The 21,521-nt window shown below is 37.6% G+C and overlaps 1 protein-coding gene across 4 annotated transcripts; it reads right to left on the reverse strand.

Moving 5' to 3' along the window:
- Window positions 1-26: 26 nt before the first annotated feature.
- On the reverse strand, window positions 27-18,556 carry LOC125846251 (mediator of RNA polymerase II transcription subunit 16). Of its 4 annotated transcripts, XM_049525626.1 has the most exons (16): window positions 18,054-18,548; window positions 14,200-14,268; window positions 13,903-13,991; window positions 12,919-13,031; window positions 12,373-12,474; window positions 12,210-12,294; window positions 9,457-10,050; window positions 8,717-9,335; window positions 8,499-8,578; window positions 7,267-7,349; window positions 5,513-5,749; window positions 5,181-5,352; window positions 4,591-5,072; window positions 2,483-2,659; window positions 1,723-2,091; window positions 27-641 (listed from the first exon to the last, which is right to left on the reverse strand). In XM_049525626.1, the coding sequence occupies exons 1-16, from the start codon at window positions 18,365-18,367 to the stop codon at window positions 495-497; spliced, it is 3,732 nt and encodes a 1,243-aa protein (XP_049381583.1). In that variant the 5' UTR covers window positions 18,368-18,548; the 3' UTR covers window positions 27-494. The 4 variants fall into 4 exon arrangements, with proteins under 4 accessions (XP_049381583.1, XP_049381585.1, XP_049381584.1 ...); XM_049525628.1 differs by lacking the exons at window positions 13,903-13,991; window positions 18,054-18,548 and having other exon boundaries at window positions 12,210-12,289; window positions 14,200-14,258; XM_049525627.1 differs by lacking the exons at window positions 14,200-14,268; window positions 18,054-18,548 and having other exon boundaries at window positions 12,210-12,289.
- Window positions 18,557-21,521: the final 2,965 nt, after the last annotated feature.

The raw sequence follows: 21,521 nt of genomic DNA on the forward strand, positions 1-21,521 counted from the left end.
GGGGGGGGGGGGGGGCGAGAGAGGCATTTCAGTTGAGCAAATCTGATTACTTGACGACTACTTGGGGCAAACGGATTGCCCTCATATAAACAACAAATGTGCCAATATTATACATAACTACAACCCCAGAAAAGCTCTGGTTTGGGAAGAGAACCTAATATATCCAAGTGAGGATTCTTTCTTAGTTTCCTAAATTTGATGTATATAGTAGCTATGGAGTATGCCCATTTCCAGAAAACTGGGTTTCGATCATCTCGACCTTCTTTCCGAAACTTTTCTTGGTATAACAGAGATAGTAAGATCAAACCACATACCAATTACCCAACTTCAGGACCAGCCTCACTAGTCAACACAGATCTTTAAGATATAGTACATGACCAGAGTGACAAATCCACAATAAGCTGGCAGAGTCCAAGGTGTTTGTCTCCATGTGCTGAACCCTTGCTGTTCACAAAAGTTGGAAGAACCACTGTTAGTGAACTACTCCCAATGCTCTATACAACTCTAACCCAAGTCCCACCACACATGGGACAGCCACATGCCCACCGGCTGATCCACCATACTTCCTTCTCATGTTGATTGGCAGAAGGGTTGCCACCTGGTGAAGCAAAAGCTGAAGTCTGTCTCAAACATCTTATGCACTGCAAGAAAAGTCAACACTGTAAGTTGAGAACTAAACCGAGACTATGATCAAAATTTCCTGTTGAGCTACTCCATATCAATGAGGTCTTGACATTGCAGCAATGAAAATTATAGGAATAAGACTATGTTTACAAACCATCTGCTCTTAAATAGAAAAAAATAAATATATTGAAAGTAATGCCAAGTGCAAGTAAAACTAAATCTGGACAAAGAATAGGGTTCGAGTGAAGCTTTCTTTGTTTTGCTTTACCCAAAATATATCATTGGGCGGATGTTACAACACAGTGATTGACTAATGACTATTTCATCGGAAAAGCCAAGGACCGATCAGCAAAATAACACGTGATGTGGCCTACAGACTAACTTCCATTAACTGATCAACATTAAGTAGATTCAACACCAACATACAAGTTGATCTCTGCAGCATTAAATATATGCACCTATGAAAATCTAATACTAGATTGTATACATGTGAGTGTCGTACATGGAGGGTAAAAAACTGAAATATAACAATTATCATTTGTTTAATGAACAATAAAACCTTTTGATCTTAATAAACCTAATATTTTAAAATCACTCACCATAAAATGATTTAACATTTGGAAATCACAAATAAACTTTTATGCAACACTGGTAGCAAATAAAACATTTATGACATAAAAATACCTCCCAACTCAAATGCAAAATGAAGAGAGCAAATTTCCCTAGACATTTTCTGGAAATGAAATGAAAGTCATGTGATACGTAGACATATGGGAAACTAAAATACCACAACACCAAAACATTAATCAATGAGGCTTTTAGAGGAAGGGATTAAAGCAATTTCAAATAATACCTTCTTATAATTCCAACAAGAAAAGTATGTCGACTTTATCCAAATTAATTTGTGCATAATAACATTAGGATTGACTTCTGTTGTTCACGGGTTAGGGACACTGACCTAGCTATCTCTCTCCAATACACAATCCAACTTGCCTAATTATAACATTATGCCTTCATGCAAAGAGATGCCATAGAAAATGAATAAAAGCAAAAAAATGAATCTAGGAGAATAAATAGAGATTCAAAAGTTAGGCAAACCTTGTACCAAACCCCTTCAAGCCCAGTCTTCCAAACAGCTGTCACAACATCTCGTCGAGATCCCATTATACCAAGATATGCACCCAGCCCCACTGAAGTGTTCAGCCCAAAAGCAGCATCTCTTTCAGACATCCTGCGTTTCCTAGGCCACAAACCATGAGCTCCATAATATACATCACAATTTTCTAATGAGCTGTGCTGTGTCAAATCCCTTGATGGGCTAAGCTTAGAATTGTCATCCATATCTTCTGAATCAGACCAAGGTCCACCAAACATATTTCTCCTGTGCCATTCCTCAGCAGGTGGATGGAGTTCTAACTCACGCAATAGCAACCCTGCAGCATCTGCACCTCTTGGCCTAGGCATATTCTGCAAGAAAGGGGAATGAGATAAGTGTCTAAGAATTATGGGGATTTCTACCCATCCCTACATGAGTTGTCTTTTTCAATTTGTTTGCTATTCTTTTTCCTGTTAAGGTGGTTTGAAGTACCAAAAGTGGCCCAATGAGCTCAACAAATATAAACAGCTGAACTCAGCCCACCCAACAAACATTTTTCTTTCATGTCTTATTTTCTTGTAGTGATAATTAAAAAAGGATGACCGATATGGGGTTTATGAATGTTAGGAAGGAGCTCCAAATGATATATTTAGCATTACAGCTATAAACTTTTGAGTTAGATGAAAAGATCTCAAGAAATATTCACTCTTACATGCATTGCACACATAACTCTACAGATAGAACTAACAACAGTAGAACTACCTGCATGTGAGGTCCGAGGGAAGCTTCAACTACTTCCGGCAATACAGTATAGTTCCCATCAATATAATGAAGGCGGACCTGAATGTTGTTGCTCCCAACCTGAGAAACTGGCAGCGGATGTACCAAACCAGCAGTCCGGCGACAAAGATCCATCAGAATAAGAAAAAGGACCTTCACCTGCAATATAATATCAAATTAATCAATATTCTATCCACCTTCTTTTTTTTTTTTTTTGAGAAGGTAATGATTTGTATTATAAACCAGTACTTTTGTAGTACTGAAAGCCCCTTTACAAAAAACATACGAAAATCTAGGAACAAAAACAGCAAGCCTAGCATGATTCTAAAACTTCTAGGATTGTTTCTGCATCTACAGGGGAACTCTTTGTACACCAAAACATAATAACCCATCTTTCCAGATATCAATAGCCATCCAAATCCATGTTTCACTACTTCATTACCTTCTGCAACAAATTTTTTTTAGAACTTTCTCACAAGGCCTTCCTTTCATCAATATGAAACTTTACATCCACAAAACGTATAGCCTTAACTAATCAACAACTTCGAAGATAAGTATGCATACTGATGAGCCATTTCATAATTCCTCGACAACAACCAACAATCTAGAAAAAAATGCCTAAATATCAACTATTAGATAGCAGTACAAGACTACAAGGAGGAGCTTAATTTTTTGTTGATTCAAAACTCTCAAAGTAAGATACTTACATTAGCAATTAAAAAATTGAGTTGTCAGAGTGATCAACCAAACTGCTAAAAAGTTTCTCCTTCACTACCATAACCATTCAAAAATCAGAGGAAGAGATAAAGTAAAGGGACAAAAAAATTAAATTCATCCTTGAGCTCTCATCATTTTCTAGCTTGCCCATAGTTGTTGCTTTCATGACTTAGATAGCTCAAGATTTCTTGTTCAGATTCTTAGCCAGTTCCTTTTGGCTTCTTACCTCAATATCCAGAACTAGCTCTTTCCTCTTCATGAACTGATATAATCACTAAAAGTTTCTCAAATATTCTCATTCTGATAATTCGTATCTGCTGCTGAACCATAGTGGTTCTTTATTCCTGTCCATTTATCTCTCAGACAGGACAATTGAATGATACATTTAGAGCTAACATGGACCTCCTCACCTGAATAACCAGCCTGCTTGGCAGTATCATAACAAGAATAAGTTTCCAACCAGCTTGACAGAACAGTGGAACAATCCATCTAGAGAATATAAAAAATCCTGTTTGACAGAGACTTCCCCATCTGGACAGCCTGGCTGTCTCATAACAAGTAACCAACCATGTCTCTTGAAATTGTCATGTTACACCTTTCCATGACTTCAAGAATTTATTTCCCCTGTATGTTCCTAATTTGATTTGAAAGTGAACTTTGCAATCTCATTACACAGCATATCATGGCGTTTAATGTTTGAATCTGCTCTTCATTGATTGAAACTTCTTCTACTCCTTGGTGCAATTCATTGGACAGTGATAAGTTGGCAAAAATGCTACTTTTTAATGATAAATTCATTCCCATTTGCAAGATTAATGGACTAATAATGGTTTGGATGACATAATTCCATGTTTTTGGGAGCCTTTGAAGAGAATAAGGATTAGAATAGCTTCGAATACTTGAGAAAATTGGACATGAAGACCAAAAGTTGAAGAAAAATTGACTAAAAGAGCAAAGGGAAAAATCTGAGTAGGCCACATAGCTCACCCATGTAGTTGGCCTCACCCACGCAGCCAAAGAAAAAAAAAATAGCTCCTGGAAGTATCCAGGCAGCTGGGCGAGAAGGGTGTTTTTGCCATACTTTTTTTGAGAAATATATCTTAACAGTGAGGAATATATCTTAACAATTCTTTTGTTTTCAACAGTGAGGAATATATCTTAGTTTCATTAGTCTGCTGCCCCTCATAATGCACCAAATTCTGAGACTTGGATACCACTAGGAGTCTCCTGCTATTCCGAAACCACCAATTTGGTGCTACATGGAAAGTGAGAATTATTCTAAAATGGAGTGATAAAAGTATAGCAATCCAAAACAAAGAACAGTTCAAGGAAAAACAAGAGCAACTGGTTAAGTAATAGATTACAAAGTTTACCTCCTCATATGTGTATCCTTGACCAGCATTTCCAGAACCAATCCTAGACCGTTTAGATGGACCTTCTTCAGACCCCTTTGCTCCTGTCCCAACCTGACCACCTAGCATTGGTTTTGCACCAGAGTTGGAATCTTCTGTTTTTCCTGGAATACTGGGCTGAGGTTTTTGCATTGAAGAATCAGCATTCCTTTGAGCAGCCCCCATAAAACGCGGTAATTGTGTTCCACGGAAGAAAAAACAGAAATGCAGAAGTTGACATAGCCGATGAAGAAAATGGCAGTCCCCTATAAGTCTAACAGCAGGAGTTCCAGGGAAAGTGCCTGTGTTGATACTTATGGGCATAAATGTAGAAGGACCGGTGATGGGGTTTGGGGCTGAACTAGGAACACTGTCGGCTGTACTGCTAATTTTTGCTATAGCTCCTTGTACCCAAGCTTGCATCTGAGTGCTCCCAGCGGAACTTGCAGTACCACCCTGAGCACCTGAAAAGAAGAGGCCCCTGGTTTAGCTCAGAGAGGGGAAGTGGATTCTTGGATCCAGGAAGGGATATCCCTTAACAGCACATAACAGAGAGAAGCAAACAAACTAACCCTGGGAAGTGGCAGGAGATGAAGCACTTTGAGTAGGACTAGTCACCATACTCCTACTCCCACCTGTACCTGCAGTAACAGCATGACTAGCCAATGTACGGCAGAAACTTGCATAGCGCCGTAAGCGCGTGATGAAATGAGAGGCCAGATCCAGTATCGCATCTACATATGCCTGAATTAAATCATCCCAATACTTGAGAAACTCAAACACTGAACACAGAAATAGACGTCTTTGGTTACACATACAGAAAGGTGATGATCACCAAGACATCTATCCATTTGCAGGAAACCAGTGGGTGGAGAAGGTACATCGGACAAGTGTAAGAAAATACCTGGATACTTGGCACAAGTGATGGTTCAACAGCCATCGCCTCAGGATCAATACCAAACAGTGTCTCACTAGAAGCTTGCCATGGCTCTGGAACCAATGCTGACGGGTTTGTTAAAGCTGATTCGATTCCCTTGCCAAGCATATCTAGCAACAATCTTGCTTGCATGTCAAGCACCATTGCCCGAACTTCTTGAGCATTTGTACCTTCTAGAAGCCTGCATTTTATCCTGTCTAGACTCTGCATTATATGGATGAGATATATCAACACTCAACGATATCCAAGAACAGGAAAACTCATCATACATTCCTGAGAATGAACTTTGATGAAATCATGAAATAAACAAACAGTTTTAAAATTCAAGAACTACTTGTATGTATGTGCGCACAGATTGAATGATAGAAAAACATGATCCAATATCTGACAGAAAATGACACACCACAATCTTCCACACAACAGACTATTAGACTAGCATATGATCGAGAGAAACAAAAAATAGTTACATTGCACATCTATCCGAAGGACTTCACTACAATTGCATCAGGTTCAGGCGTTCATTGTGTCATCTCTAAAAGATAAACATTAATAATTGTGGCTAGAAATTGGAAGAAGAAAAGAAAGACCAGTCATGATGGATCATTTTATCACATAAATTTTGTAACAATTGAATGCTTCTATGTCCTTCCACAAGAACTGTATAAACTTTGATGCAATATGCAATTCGTCCTATTCAAATGTAACATTATACATTAAATGTTCATTTTTCATTTAGGTGATCAAAAGCGCAGAAAGAATAAGTTATTTTCTCACAATTAGACATCATCAGGCAGTGTCCTTGTTGCAAAAGCAATCATTTTTCCTTACTTCACAATTCTCATTTCTATGTTGTTTTGACTACTCAGAATAACATCTCTTCTCAATTGAGCAATCATAATCTTGATCTTACTTCAAATTTCTGGATTTTGTTATCCAAGTTTATAGTTCAGTTACCATCTATAGGTTTTCTTTTATGGAGGGGAGGGCTCAGGAAGAGAACCCTACCCCCCTCCTTCGAACCTAATCTTTATTGATTAATAAGACTTCCACAGATTGATTTAGTAACTTTAAACGATGGGTTTCATTACAAAAAATTGTCTCCATCTTAGTCATGACAAGCTTCTGCAGCGAGAAAAGGATAAGTAACTTGATCACACTGTTCATTCAATAAGTAAGAATCACGTCTTTAGTATATCCCAGCCTACAACAACAACAATATACCCAGTGTCCACAGAGTGGGGTCTAGGGAGGGTAGAGTGTATGCAGAGTCGCAGACCTTACCTCTACCTCAGAGACGAGTATAATCCAACCTAATAAGTATAATATATTGTAATCGAGAAAGTGTTGTAATTCATATGTTAAATTAAGCAAATACGATGCTCATGCTCTCAAGATAGAAAATAATTAGAAGTGTAATCCATACACTGCTCCATTATCTTCTCCAAAGACTAATACACACCCCACCCCCACCCCCACCCCAACAGAGATGAATTCTCCATCCTGAGCAAGTGAAGTCAGACTGATATCATGCAAGAGCAAAGCTCATACAGAGAAAAACAAAGCATATAGAAGCATGAAGCAGAATGTGAAATGCAACATTCGATATCTTCACGTAATTGCTATATTGTCACCAGTCTCCATCCAATTTGATACACCAGGATGATAATTTCCTCATATGCAAATGATAGGCTTGAAGTCGGAATTAAATAAAAGAAACACACCGGTCCATACTGCTGTCTATGCTGAGTTGAAGGGAGGGAATGGAAATCTGCATCCAGTACAGCAATGACACTGTTCAAAGCAACTGCAATAAAAACACACATCATTAGTGATTGCCAGATTCTTCATGCACGGATCTGATCCACCCAGCATCATGAAGTCAAAATTACTCAAACAGAAAAAGGCCAGAGATCAACTGATTTTTTAATATCAAATCCTCAATCAAGAAAAAAAGCAAGCCAAAAGAAAGCTCAAACTTGAACACAAAGGCCTTGAGCAGAACAGGAGAGACATTATATTAGACAGAAGCACAATCTCTTCAAACACCAATGAGCATCCCCTCCTCTCTTATTTTGAGAAGGTAATATATCCACTATATTCATAAGCATCATCAGCACAAAATTTGTGCTGGAAGCCAATTAATGAGCATCATAAAGCCACTCAGTTTGATAAACTTTGAGAAGATGGAGGACTTTCGGAAGAGCAAACAAAAAAAAAAGGAGCAGCTGAGGATGTCATGGAAGAGGAATAGCTGTCTTCAATTATTCAGAATCAAAGCAGAAGAGACGAAAAACAAGGAAAGCAAGCATCCAAGGACCGGTAATACTCTCCAAACTACACAAGAATTTCAACAAACTAAATCTGCTATGTAATTTCTATTTTGCAGTCCATGAAACCCAAGAAAAGATCTTGCAGCAGAATGACCAAGGATTACACACAAAAAATTAGTGCTATGATACGAACATGTATGCAACTCTAAATTGAAGATATGACATTTCAATTCTTTAGAATCCATATATTACAAAAGGTGGGGGTCACACTACTTGAACCTGGTGATCAGTACAGAGACTGATTACCGATTACCTCACAAGTAGAACAGGAATGAAATTTTTTATTTCAAAACTCTTTACTTAGGATTCCATATTAACACATCAAATAGCAAACAATCATAAATCCTGTCATAGACTCATTCACATCCAGATAATGAATTTTTGGTATCCATAGTATGGAAGGAGACATCGCTTTTGCCAATTCAAATTGAAGGGTGATATAAAATTGGTCTGTTTCCGGCATCAAATCCATAGTTAACCTATTCATCCTCTCCACCAACTCCGGGTTAGATATCGAGGTCTCTAAATCTATTTTATCTCTTGATCATACATCAAGTTTGAAGTACTTTCCAAATCCATTCCAGCAGTTCGATTCTAAAGCTGCCAACAGATTAAGCTCTTACCAATACCATCCTCTGCAGCACTTTGTGTGCATCCCACCGCATCCCACCAATCAACTCCAACCAAAAGACTCCACCAAAATCTTCCAATAAAAAGAAAAACATGTCAGCTCTGGGAAGACGGTTTAATATCATAAATCAATACTATTCTAACTAGATGTAATAACAGTCATATTGAAATGCATTACTGGGCATGCTAAACTGCTTAAATATTCATGTACCTCTCAGCAATTGCACGTTCCCAATTCGCAGAATTGGCTTTCACCTGATTACTAGGAACAGCAGGAGGAAGAACTCGAATAATCTTCAATATTGTACAATCTCTGGTGGTATCATGCCAAACAGAAGCTGAGCAGCAACTCGTCGAAGAGAAGGCCGGAGAAGCAATGGCAGATCCAACATCAATATGGTAGTTATCAACAGGGGTGAAGCTTGGACCTGAGAATACATGGACTCCACCTCGTAGAAAAGCAACAGCTATCTCACCACCATGAGCAGAATACACAATGCGAGCAAGGGTTCTAACATCACTTGGGAGATCAAAGGGATCAAAACTAACCCTCTTTCCCATCTCAACACCAGAGTCAGCCATGTTTTTTCCAAAAGGAACTGGTCCGGCTCCCACAGCTTGGGGTCTCTTAAAATCATTTCCTGCTGGGATACATTTAATTACTTTACTCACCCATACTGTCTGTTTTGGTGCCTGGCCACCAAAGCTGGACGTGGGATTTCCAAATATCTGGTGGAGGACAACATCCTCCACAGATGATTCCCAGCGTTGAACCCTCCAACCTGTGATTGAAGGGCCTTCATCAGGATCATAAGGCGACATGTATTGTCCTACAAAAACAAATATAAATTTGTAAAAAGTTGGTGCCAGAAAGAAAACCAGAGAAGGGGAAACCCATCTTCACTAGACAAATTTGAAGGGCAAAAAGGGACATTAGGTCCATATCCCTACCCTCAACAATCACAACAGCTATCACAGAACCACCACGGGTCGGATCAAAAGCAACTGCAGTAACACCAGAACCCCATGTCGTGGTAGCTGTGGATTGAGCAGCAGCTTCAGGACTAACATATGCAGAAAAGTTGGAAACAGGCGAGCAATGAAGTGTGACCATGTCACTGTAATGTTGTTCCGTCAGCTTTTTGCCTTGCTTAGCCTCTTGTAATAAATACTCCTGCGAGCTAAGCAAATATGCAGCCAAAGGGGAATATCCATCCCAAGAAGGTGGATTAAGTGATGCTGGAACCCCATTGCTTACACTTGTCTTCGGAGTTGCTTGAAATCCATTACCAGGGCCAGGTGCTACCTCCCAGACGACAACAGTTGATGGATTGACAATGGGAACTCCAGCAACATGCATTGCTCCAGAGTCTGTTATGATAGCATCAGCAGCCATGATGCCACTAGGCCCCGCTCCCAATAGCCCTTTACTTGTGCAAAACCACTTTGATGGTGAATTCTGATTAGGTGGCCATTGAGACCAGTGGAGCTGAACAGACCCTGATGAGAAGACAGAGCATACACACAGAAAATTTGGCCATCCAGCTGCAGTCAAAATTACAGTAAAATTAATTAAGGAATTTTTCAATTGTTTTGAAGAGGAGAAAAGAACACTGTGGGCACATGATGGCAAAAGTAGCAGGATCAGCAGCAAAACAGCAGTTAATGCAATTGTTGGTGAAACGAAAAAATTATCATTTTCGACGGATTTAGAAAGCATCAACCTGCAATTTGATACAAACTTGGGCGGAACGGCAGAAGTAAACTGGGACAGTTCACAAGCTATTCAAGTTCACTTTGTTTTTGGCTTGGCAAGGCTCACCTAAGTTTGAACTCAAGCAAGCTCATGCCTCGTGCAGCAAAGCAAACTAAGTTCAAGGTTTTTTGTACCTATACATTGCACATGGAGGCTAGAACAAACCTAAATAATGCTTTTCATAATTCTTATGTTACCCTACAAATTCCAAGGTTTTTTTTTTTGAGATAAGGGTAACTGTGTATTCACAAAAGTATCATCATCAGAAAATGATGAGCATAGGTCACTTACAATCTCATCAGAGCATATCAAAAGCCTACCCCTAGAGAGATTACAAATTGCCTATGAAATCAACAAAAAGTTCTATTTCCCCCTCATATCCTTTTTACACCAAAAATACAAAAGGCTAAGGCTAATGCTATTCATTCTAATCTTCTCCATGTTGTTGCTCTTATCCTCAAAACATCTAGCATTTCTTTCTTTCCATAAGGTCCACCAGATGCAAGCTGGAATTAGCTCCCACCAGTCTTCAGTAGAGTGTCTCCTTCCTATCTCCTTCCAGCTGTCTAGAAGCCCTATAGTAGTCTGTGGAGTTACCCAGCACACACCAAGGATGCAAAAAAACATGTTCCATTAGTTGGTCGCTACCTTGTAACTTTAAAATGCTCACTTCTCCTCTGTTCTCAACACTGCATTCCCCTAATGCTGTGACATTGGAAACTAAGAAAGCCCTGACCCCTCCCGTCACCAACCTTCTGACCCCCTTGGCTGACCTTCACTACCATTCCTTTCTCCAGGTGGCCCCATCACTCACTTAGTTATTCATCTTTTCTGCAAACCTTTGTTGTGCAGTTTTGATTGCTGCATATTTGGTCATAAATCCCAGTATTTTTTCGCTTCTTTAAGGTCAGTCCCCTTGTTGAGGTTGGCAATTATACTTGGATAGGTAAGAAATTTGTTGTGTTTGGACTTGGTAAATCTACGACTGAAAGAAGATGACGGCTCATCAATATGGTATGTCTCATCAGAAGGATTAACTACACCAGTCTACATTAAACTTATGCAGCATTTGTTCTCACCATCTCTTCTTTTCCAGATTTAAGACCAGCATTTCACTAGTTGTCTATTTTGAAGCTTCCTATTCCTTTAAGTGTTTATTTAGTTAAAAACCCAGGTTTCTATTTTGATTTATTTTTTAAAAGAAGATGGATTACTATTTCACTGCATCTGTTCTTACGAAATTTGGCATACCTAGTTGAGCATGCTTGAGCTCTCCATAGGGTCAATTTGTCCCCAGATAATACCAAGTCTAGTTGAGTCAAGCCTTTTGAATTAACAAGTTCTTATGATTAGGATCATACCATCTTGAAAATCAAGTCCATCAACCAATTTTCATGCTGGAGTAACAGGTTCACATCATCTTTCTCCTAATCCATCTTCCACATCCCTTTTCGCTTCCTCTCCACATCATAACAGGCCATGTATAAGTTTATAACAGGCTCACTTTTTAAGTTTTGATACAATCGATGAATCTTAAGCCTACAATACATGTTTAGGCACTAAGATGCTAAGGATGTGTCCAACCATCTATGGAGTATGGACTACTAAAGAGAGCAGTACTAGAAAATAACTATTTCATATGATTATAATTTTACTAATTCTTTATCCACGTGATTGTTGTTGGTGATTATAGTTATAATTCTTGCATTACATATATATTTTCTTTTATTCTTCTTCAGTTACGCATTTTTTTCATTGAAGACTGTGCTTCACTTTCTCTATGTGCTTAAGCCCAACAAATCTCGACGCTTTTTCATTTTTCGCCTATGACAATATTGCTTTGATATGCACCAGAAATATATTTTGAATCACTTAACATACATACCAAGTAACTACTCATTTGATGGAACATATATTCAAAATAAAGAGTGAAAAACAAGGAACCTGCCTGGAGATTGTGGTTGCTGAGAAAGGAATTTCTCCTCAAATGTTGACTTAGCGGAACCGCCCGTTCTTGTTGAAAGCCACCTATACTAAACTTAGGTATAAAAGAATCAAGAAATGAACGGATCGAATTATGCAAGTTTCACAACACCATAACAATTGCATACCGGAGAAACTCCTGACAACCACTTTGTAACAACTGCAATATCTTGACGCCATTCGTAATCTCGCTGCCAACAACTAGCATCTCGTACCAGATTAGCTGAACCCTGTGTAACCAAGCATACATGTTAAGTAAGAATAGTTTCTTTTTTTAAACCATGGTGTCAAGACCAGATACCGGATAACTCTATCCACGGGGTATCTCCTATCTCTCACCAGCTATCCATCAAGGCTTGGACAGATGGGAAGAAATAACCTAGTGTTCTTCGTTGGAATTTGAATCTGAGACCAACCCACTTCATTGACCACTAGACCACACCTTAAGTGCAGTAAGTAAGAATAGTTTTTGAAGCAACAATGCAGAACTAATCTTGAATTTGTAGCATATGGGAAAAACCAACACTCAATCAAGATATTGGCTAGCAGATGTGACATGGAAAAGGTTAGAAACCCCTCACCAAGAACGTGCATGTAAACAAAAATACACGAAACAAAACGTGAAAAGGACAACAAAATGCACTATAGTATAAACTCCAGAAAAAACAGCTTACTTGTGAAGGCTGAGTCCAGATTGTTATTCTCCCATGAAAGTTAGCTATGAGTAGTGCACGCGGACACGAAGTAGGAGACCATTCAATGAATTGGACGGAATCACGAGGGGAGTCTGTAGAACGTAAAATGTAAAAGATGAAATATCAAAATAAACCACCTGGCGGTAATCAATCATGCACAAGAGTTTAAAGTGAGCATCACTTCGGACAAAATTCAGTTCAGTGCAACTACACAATGGACCAGAGCTTTTAGGGCCCATTTAGTTATCTAAAAAGGAAAAAAAGCACTCTTACCCATTTGGAATTAAAACAACCTAAGTCCTCTTGAAAAGATGTTTGGCTGTTTCTAAAGCCAAAGGTGAGCTTCAAGGGTGTTTTTAAGCTACTCGAACTATTTTAATCCACTGCAACCTTGTAAAAATTAACAACTTCATTTTCAATGAATAGTTCTTTATAATATGCTAGAAGATCGAAGCTTGATTCGGGCTTTGCGTGGAAACTAAAAGGATCATTTTGTCCAGATGCAATCTTACCAAATATTTATTATAATTAGACAATTCAAATTGTCACTTCAATATGGAAACTCCAAGATATTTTAGTACGAACACTGATTAGCAATCTAGCACACTTTCCCATAGATGATGGTCGGAAAATAAAATTTCATCACAAACATTACGAATTCTTTAATACTCTGAAGGTCCTTCACATATTACTCAAAAAGTTGAAAACTTAATTAATTGCTCCTCCATGAAGAGTTGTTTATCCACTGCTTTGCATTGCACCATCTGTTCAGTTTTCATTTGTTCACCATTTCTCAAATATCTCTGATTTTCCTTCTATTTGCAAGAAAATCAAAGGGGGAAAAACAAATCTTGTGCATAAACGACTGCTGGACCTAAAGGAGAGGGCCTCGTTTGTTAGGTTCTAAACATGTTTGCAAAAGGAAGATAAATCCCTGGCCACCGTCAAGTCATTCTACAATACCTGCTATAACATTGAACACAGTGCACTCAGTTGGTCGCTCTGGGATGACGATATGTATAGGGATCCAGAAAGGTGGATTTGCATTTGAACTACAAAAAGGTAGAAGTAATAAGAATAAAACAGTACATGCAAAGATATAAAGTGATGTCTAGAGAATTTGACCACATCGAATTTGACATTGAAAATTTGCACATACTCCGCATCTTTTAGCGGAAACACTGGACAGTTATAATATCCATGTGCAGTAAATTACCGTGTGCTGAAGTAATTTACAATGATGGAAATCGAAGCTCTAACCTTGGAATCCTTGCACATGTTTCAGACGCACAAGCTATTGCATTTAGCTTTCCACACCAAGCAACAGCACTAAAAAACAATTCAAAAAAGTAACTCAGAAACAAAAGACTATATCTATCCCTTTGAAATGAAAGCAACTGCCAGAGGAACAAGGAGAGAGAGAGAGAGAGAAATAACATCAAAAACATGCTCTTGATTGCAAAACCAAGGATTTATACATGCTTGATAGTGATTTCAAAGATATATACATACTAATAAATGTGTGATAGATCATGAAACCTCAAGCATCAGTAGTTCAATAGCAAACTAGACTTCATGAGTTACACTTTGAAGAAAAATTTCAGGCTCACATCCATCCTAGCAGCATTCTAAGGAAAGATATTCTCATAACTATGAGGGCAAGTGTATTATAATGAGTACAAGCAACATCTGTTATGTCAAAAATTGAATAACTACCCCTACAAATGATCAAAACAGATTGTATTCTGTTATTATGTTTTTGATGTACAGAGAGTTCCCCTACAGATGCAGAAGCAATCCTAGAAGTATTACAATCATGCAAGGCTTGCTGTTTCTGTTCCTAGATTTTCATACTTTTTTGTAAAGGGGTTAACAGGACTACATAAGTACTGGTTTATAATACAAATTGTTACCCTCTCAAAAAAAAAATTGAATAACTACTAGCATTGAGACGAAGCTCCCAGATCCGATGATTTGAACATGGCATTTTACAAAAAAGAGAAAAAAAAAGAACATGGTGTTTTACAATATTGGCACAGTATAGTAATGGACTTATGACCAGATCTGATTTTTCCTGTTAGATAAGATATATGCCTACTTTATTGCTTTATTCCTAACATTCATAAGAGTGATGGGGCAAGTGATATTAAACATATCAGACATGTCAGATTGCTGGAACTTCCACAAGATAATAGTCAAGCTTCTTTCTCTTATATTGGGAACAGTGTTTAGGGGGATTTTATCTTACAAAAAAAGCACTTCTGTGGGACAAACAAACCTTAGATGCTACATTGTAGGTAAATCTTGAGCACGCTTACAGTTACGTTAATATGTCACCCTTGATATCATGTGGCATTTGGGAGAAGACTGGATCTGATGTGCCAAATGATGTACGTCCACTATCAAATTCTTTATTCTCATCCTATTTTGAGAAGGAATTTATTTTTTCTTTTAGAAGGACTATACTTATCCTATGAGTCTAGAAATCTCTTGTGCATTCTTCATCCAAAGCCCCAAAATACTTCCAAAATCAGTGTTTTTAGAGATGAAAAGTGCAAAAGAGCAAAAAGATCTATGGAGCTACAAGTGAAAAGTGAGAAGTGAAGTGTATGCTTCTTCGAAGTGAAACTTCACTTAGTTTATAGAAAAACATATATTACCTGGCTTCAACACCTGTAAGATCAATATGAATTGCACTTACTAATCTCAACATCTATGTGTGATAGAAACAATACTAACACAACTTCTAGTATTAAATATAATTAGAATATCAAATTGATTGAACTTACTAATTTCAGCATTTATCCAATGTTAGTGACAATGTTAACACGGCTTCTAGTATTAAAAAGTTAGTTTCAACAAGGTCATGGAAAGATAACTTCAAATGCAAAATGTAAAATTCAGTTTTGGATTAACGAATGATGAAAAATGACTATTTTGCAGAATTCAATTTCATATTTAATTGGTTTAGCAACTGTATCTGAGGAGTTTGAGGGGGAGTCCCAAATTGGAAACAACAGAAGAATTTGAAGTGCAAGTGTGCAACACTCCACACATGGGGAGACAACCCCTCTCTTCGAATTTATTTTGTTGCCTAATTGATTTGATGATAATCTTAAGCAGCTGTATGCATTTTCTTCTGCTACCAATGACTGGTTGAAGTCAATTTGCATTGCAAAACCAATAGTTCTTTAATAATCCTCATATCGAATTGTCAATCAAATGAAGACCAAACAACCCCACCCCACCGCCTACCCAATACCAAAAAAGAAAAAAATGATGAGTGAGCAGAAGAGTTATTGTTTATGATTGATCAAGCAACCCTAGTTAGTTCACTTACTACATAAACTTTCACTATGTTCCCTGGTTGCACCCTAAGACACTGACTTAATTGATTCTCTGTCTACTAAACAACTCCCTGATTGAAGAAGATACAAGAATTTTAGTAAGTTTAGGATCAGTAAACTCTTCTTTTGTTATGCATAGAGACAGCAACAGCTTTTTCACCACTTGACTTCCCCAATCGTCCAGGAATTATTGTCTTACACTTTCATGTTCTTTTACAAGAACCTCTAAGATTAGCCACAGTCACCCTTTATGTCTTGGTTTCCTGTTGTTTTTTTATAACAAACTAAGGCACTGATACAAGAGAAAGAAGATTTTCTTTCCATGTTCTCTGAGTCAAGAACAGTCTACACCATCATAGCAAAGCATAGTCACAGCATAGGAGTTGGAAATTTTCAAAAGAGAACAACTTTTTTTTTTATAACCGTGGTGTTCGGGCCAGTTTTCGCGCACCTCAACTAATTCCATAGGATACCTGTCACCTCCTCCAGCAACAAGTACCACGTAACTCTGTCCACCAAGACTAGGATAGATGGGAAGAACCACTTCATTGACCACTAGGTCATGCCCTTGGGTGCTTTCAAAAAAGAACTTCTATGGGCTGCCAAAACACTCATTCCATAATGAACATGCAGGAGATGAGAGTTCTTTTTTGAAATTGATAGGTTGCTACACAATTTTAGACAGGTTGGAATCTTTATCAAAAAGAAAAATCAGATATGTCTGGAAGGTTGTCTTGACAAAAAGTATGTTTTAAACATTTATACAGTGGATGTGCACAGGAATGTAATACTAGGAATCTTCACCACTTTCTATAATGTAGCAAGATAAAGAGAGAAACTTCTGTCTTATTCTCTAAAAGTTCCCTTCACTGGATGGATAAAAACTAACTCCTCTATTAGGATTTAGGAACAAATAAGGAAGTACTTCAGTCTCTGACATAGAGAACTCCTCTGGTCTCTTGTTAAAAGCACTTAACCTATCGTCTTACGTAACTGCTTAGAAAAAAAAGATGCTTACCCCATTGAGGGCATAAGACGCAATGGCATAGCAAATTTGAAATTTCCCAGACTAGCATGCAACTGCATTTACCAGGATGATTCTCTCTCTGTCCAGAAAATGAAATAACTCTAGAAACAAAAATACTGAAACTAAAAAAAAAATTGATTTTTCCCTTTGTCATTCTGATTTCTGTAAGACCATAATGAGACTGCAGTTTCTGTTTTTCTTCTCTCACATATTCCATTGAAACTTCATTAAAAATATAACATATTTTTGACTAATTCAATTTGCATAGGTGAATTACTGCATGTATGAACAAATTATAGGGCCCAAATCCTTATAATATATATAGAAGTTAAATTTTAGTGATGATTATATTGGGAGCATAATGCCCTAATAGTATTGGTCTAGGTGGGAGGCAAATGGTCGGACTAACAAGTCAACACTTCGATCAGCACCTAGCTATCACCTGAGGCAGTGAGTTCAACCCACTGCAATTTTAGAACTCAATTCAGTGACTTCGACCACTTCAACAGTTGAACTGTGAAGTTCCAACAAGTAGTCCACTCTCAGCATAACTAAGTAATCCTCAATAACAGACTAATCTCACTTTTTCTGCTTTTCTCAAATTCGATCATTTCCTTGCTTCATTACTTAGTTATAAGCTAAATAAGAAAAAAGAAATATTGATATCCTCTTCTAATTCATGTAGCCAGAATTGAGATGTAGCTCTATTACTATGATCATAAAAAAAAAAAAAAAATCACCTGAAATTGCGGCAAAGTTCAGGAACACTCATTTTATGAAGCAAATTGGACCTAGGTTGTTTGAGCCTGATACAAAAGACGACAGCAGGATTGACAGTATCCTCATCCATGGGATCATCGTCAACAGAAGAGACCTCCTTCTCGGTCACCATAGCCACAATTGCAGCAGGATGATCGTCGTCGTCTTCAATAATGATATCCGCTTTTTCGTGAACCTTAGTAGAAGGTTCTAGAGAATTGGTAATAACAGAAGAAGACTCTTCCTCCTTCTCCACTTCAGTGTCTTTAGCAACAGGTGGTTGTTGATTGTTCATTTGAATAAAAAACCAAAAAGGTCCAAAAACCCTAATATATAATAATTATATATATATTTTGTGTATACGTATATAGTGAGAGAAAGGCAGAGGGGGATAGAGAGAGAAGTGGTTGGCCGAAAAAGTCTTGCCAGTTGAAGGCGACAGGAATCACTATGGTGACTGTGTGGGGTTAGGGTTTGAGTGGGGAGGGAGGAATTGGGGGTAATGTGAACTGTGAAGTGAAGAGATTCCAGCTAGTGCCAATTTTTTCTGCTTTTCATTTTACTATTACTACTACTGTTAAGTGTTAAGTGTTAAAAAGCCAAAATTCCGCTTCGCTGATATGTTTTTCTGTTCTTTCTAAAATGCTTTTTTGGGTTCAACTGGGCTGAGTGGGGAGCTTGTGATAAGACAGGTTACGATTAAATTAACAAGCAAAAAGTACTTCTAAGATAAAAGGCTGTTTTATCTAACTTCACATCAAAACTTGCAAAGTTATTTTTATGAGAATATAATCAAAAAAATATTTATAAAATATGTTAAATTGAATAAAAATATTGTACGTTAATTAATTTAGGTGAAAAATATGTTATCTTGTAGCTGTGTTGCTCATTGTTTGGCACTTTGTTGGTGGCCATTTTGGAGAACACTTTTGTAACTTTTGTTGATTATAGTGGAGCTTTGGTCTTGTGGTTTTTACTCTTCACACCAAAGAGGTTTTTCACGTAAATCGTCGTGTCTTGTGTGAATGACTTATTCTTATCTTGTTGTTTTTGTTTGGTTGATATAATTGTTGTTCATTCTTCGTATTGCTTGATTTGGTTTGTCTTCTCTTGGTTCAAATTGAAAGGGAAAGTTAGACTTGGGTATTATTTTGTTGTTATCTTGTCAGGCATTCTTGTTAGTGTCTTGTCTTTCCCAACAAAGTGGTATCAGAGCATTGATTTGTTGTTGATTATCTATTTGAATGATGGAGTCATATACGAGCAAGATGGTTTGTTTGAATGGTAGTAATTATCATACTTGGAAAGGCAAGATGAAAGATCTTATATTTGTCAAGAAGATGCATCTACCTGTGTTTGCTTCTAATAAACCCGAATATATGAATGATGAGGATTGGAAATTTGAGCATTTACAGGTTTGTGGCTATATTAGACAATGGGTTGAAGATAATGTTAGAAATCACATTATGAATGAGACACATGCCAGAAGTTTATGGGACAAGCTCGAAACCCTATATGTTTCGAAGACCGGCAACAATAAATTGTTTATTTTGAAACAATTAATGAACATCAGGTATAAAGAGGGCACACCTATTTCTGATCATATTAATAATTTTCAGGGTGTTCTTGACCAGTTGTCCAGAATGGGTGTAAAATTTGATGAAAAAAAAAACAAGGACTATGGCTTCTTAATACTCTGTCAGACTCTTTTGAAACGCTTCGAATTTCTTTGACTAATTCTGCTCCCAGTGGTGTTGTGACCATGGAATATGCTAAGAGTGGTGTTTTGAATGAAGAGATAGGAAGAATTCAAGGCTCATCTTATTCTACTTCACACTCCGATGTTGTGATTACTGAAGACATGGGGAGAAGCAAGTTTAGAGGTCAGAATGATAGAGATAAAAGTAGAGGAAAGTCAAAGTCTAGATTCAAGAATGTTACATGTGATTATTGCCACAAGAATGGGCATATCAAGAAATATTGTTTCAAGTACAAGAAAGATATGAAACAACAAAAGAAAGAAGACGATAATGAAAATCGTGTTGCTGTTGTTGCTAACGATGACCTTCTTGTTTCTTGTGATGAAAATGTCGTCAATCTTGTTTGCAATGAGTTTAGTTGGTTTGTGGATTTTGGTGCTACTTCTCATGTCACGCTCAGGAAGGAATTATTTTCTTCTTATACTCCAGGTAATTTCGGGATGTTGAAAATGGGCAATAATCATGAGGTTGCGGTTCTTGGTATTGGGACTGTTTGTTTGGAAAGTAATAATGGTTCCAAACTAGTTCTCAATAATGTCAAGCATGCTTCAGATGTTCGCTTGAATTTAATTTATGTTGGATACCTTGATGATGAGGGTTATGTTAATACCCTTGGTGCTGGTCAGTGGAAGCTTACGAAAGGTTCAATGGTGGTAGCCCGTGGTAACAAGTTGTCTAACTTGTATGTTTTTAAGGGCTCCATTCTCAGAGGCTCAGTAAATGTGGTGGAGAATGATACTTCATCGTTGTTATGGCATAGAAGATTGAGTCATATGAGCAAGAAGGGGATGGATAATTTGGCTAAGAAGAATTTGCTTTTTGGAGTGAAACAAGAAAAGTTGAACAAGTGTGTTCATTGCTTAGCCGGTAAACAGAAAAGAGTTTCTTTTCAGAATCATCCACCTTCAAGAAAACTTGATTTGCTGGAGTTGGTACATTCTGATTTGTGTGGTCCTTTTAGGTAAGGTCTCATGGTGGTGCACTTTATTTTATGACTTTTATTGATGATTATTCTCGCAAACTCTGGGTTTTCTCTTTGAAGTTCAAGGATCAAGTACTTGATGTGTTCAAGAGTTTTCAGGCCTTGGTTGAGAGACAGACACGGAAGAAATTGAAATACACTTATTTTGATAATGGTGGTGAATATATTGACCCTTTTGATAGATATTGCAGAGAGCAGGATATTCAGCATCAGAAAACTCCTCCAAAGACTTATCAGTTAAATGGTTTGGCGGAGAGGATGAATAGAACTCTTGTTGAGAGAGTTAGATGTATGCTTTCAGATGCTAAGTTGTCATATTCCTTTTAGGCAGAAGCACTTAATACTGCTGCATATGTTATCAATTTATCTCCTACTGTTGCTTTGAATGGTGATGTTCCTGACAGAGTTTGGTCTGGTAAGAATGTTTCTTATGATCATCTTAAAGTGTTTAAGTGTAAAGCCTTTGTGAATGTTCCTAAAAATGAGAGATCAAAGTTGGATGTTAAAACTAAGCAATATAATGTATCTTAGTTGGTTATGGTCAAGATGAATTCAATTATCGTTTCTTTGATCCAGTTAAGAAGAAACTTGTTAGAAGCCGTGATGTTGTGTTCTTTGAGAGACCAAACAATTGAAGATCTTGACAAAGTTAAGAAAGTTGATTCTCAGAACAGTGAGAGCCTAGTTGATGTTGATCCAGTGCCTTT

The sequence above is a fragment of the Solanum stenotomum genome, chromosome 12, assembly GCF_019186545.1.
Source record: "Solanum stenotomum isolate F172 chromosome 12, ASM1918654v1, whole genome shotgun sequence".
NCBI classification, from domain to species: Eukaryota; Viridiplantae; Streptophyta; class Magnoliopsida; order Solanales; family Solanaceae; genus Solanum; species Solanum stenotomum.

Excerpts from the sequence above, each read along its gene's own strand:
- LOC125846251 (XM_049525626.1), bottom strand. The coding sequence starts at position 18,367 with ATGAACAATCAACAACCACCTGTTGCTAAAGACACTGAAGTGGAGAAG. Across the intron at positions 12,295-12,372 it reads GGTTGTCAGGAGTTTCTCCG|TATAGGTGGCTTTCAACAAG; the intron begins GTATGCAATTGT and ends ACCTAAGTTTAG. Across the intron at positions 7,350-8,498 it reads TGCTGCAGAGGATGGTATTG|TTGCTTTGAACAGTGTCATT; the intron begins GTAAGAGCTTAA and ends TTTTTATTGCAG.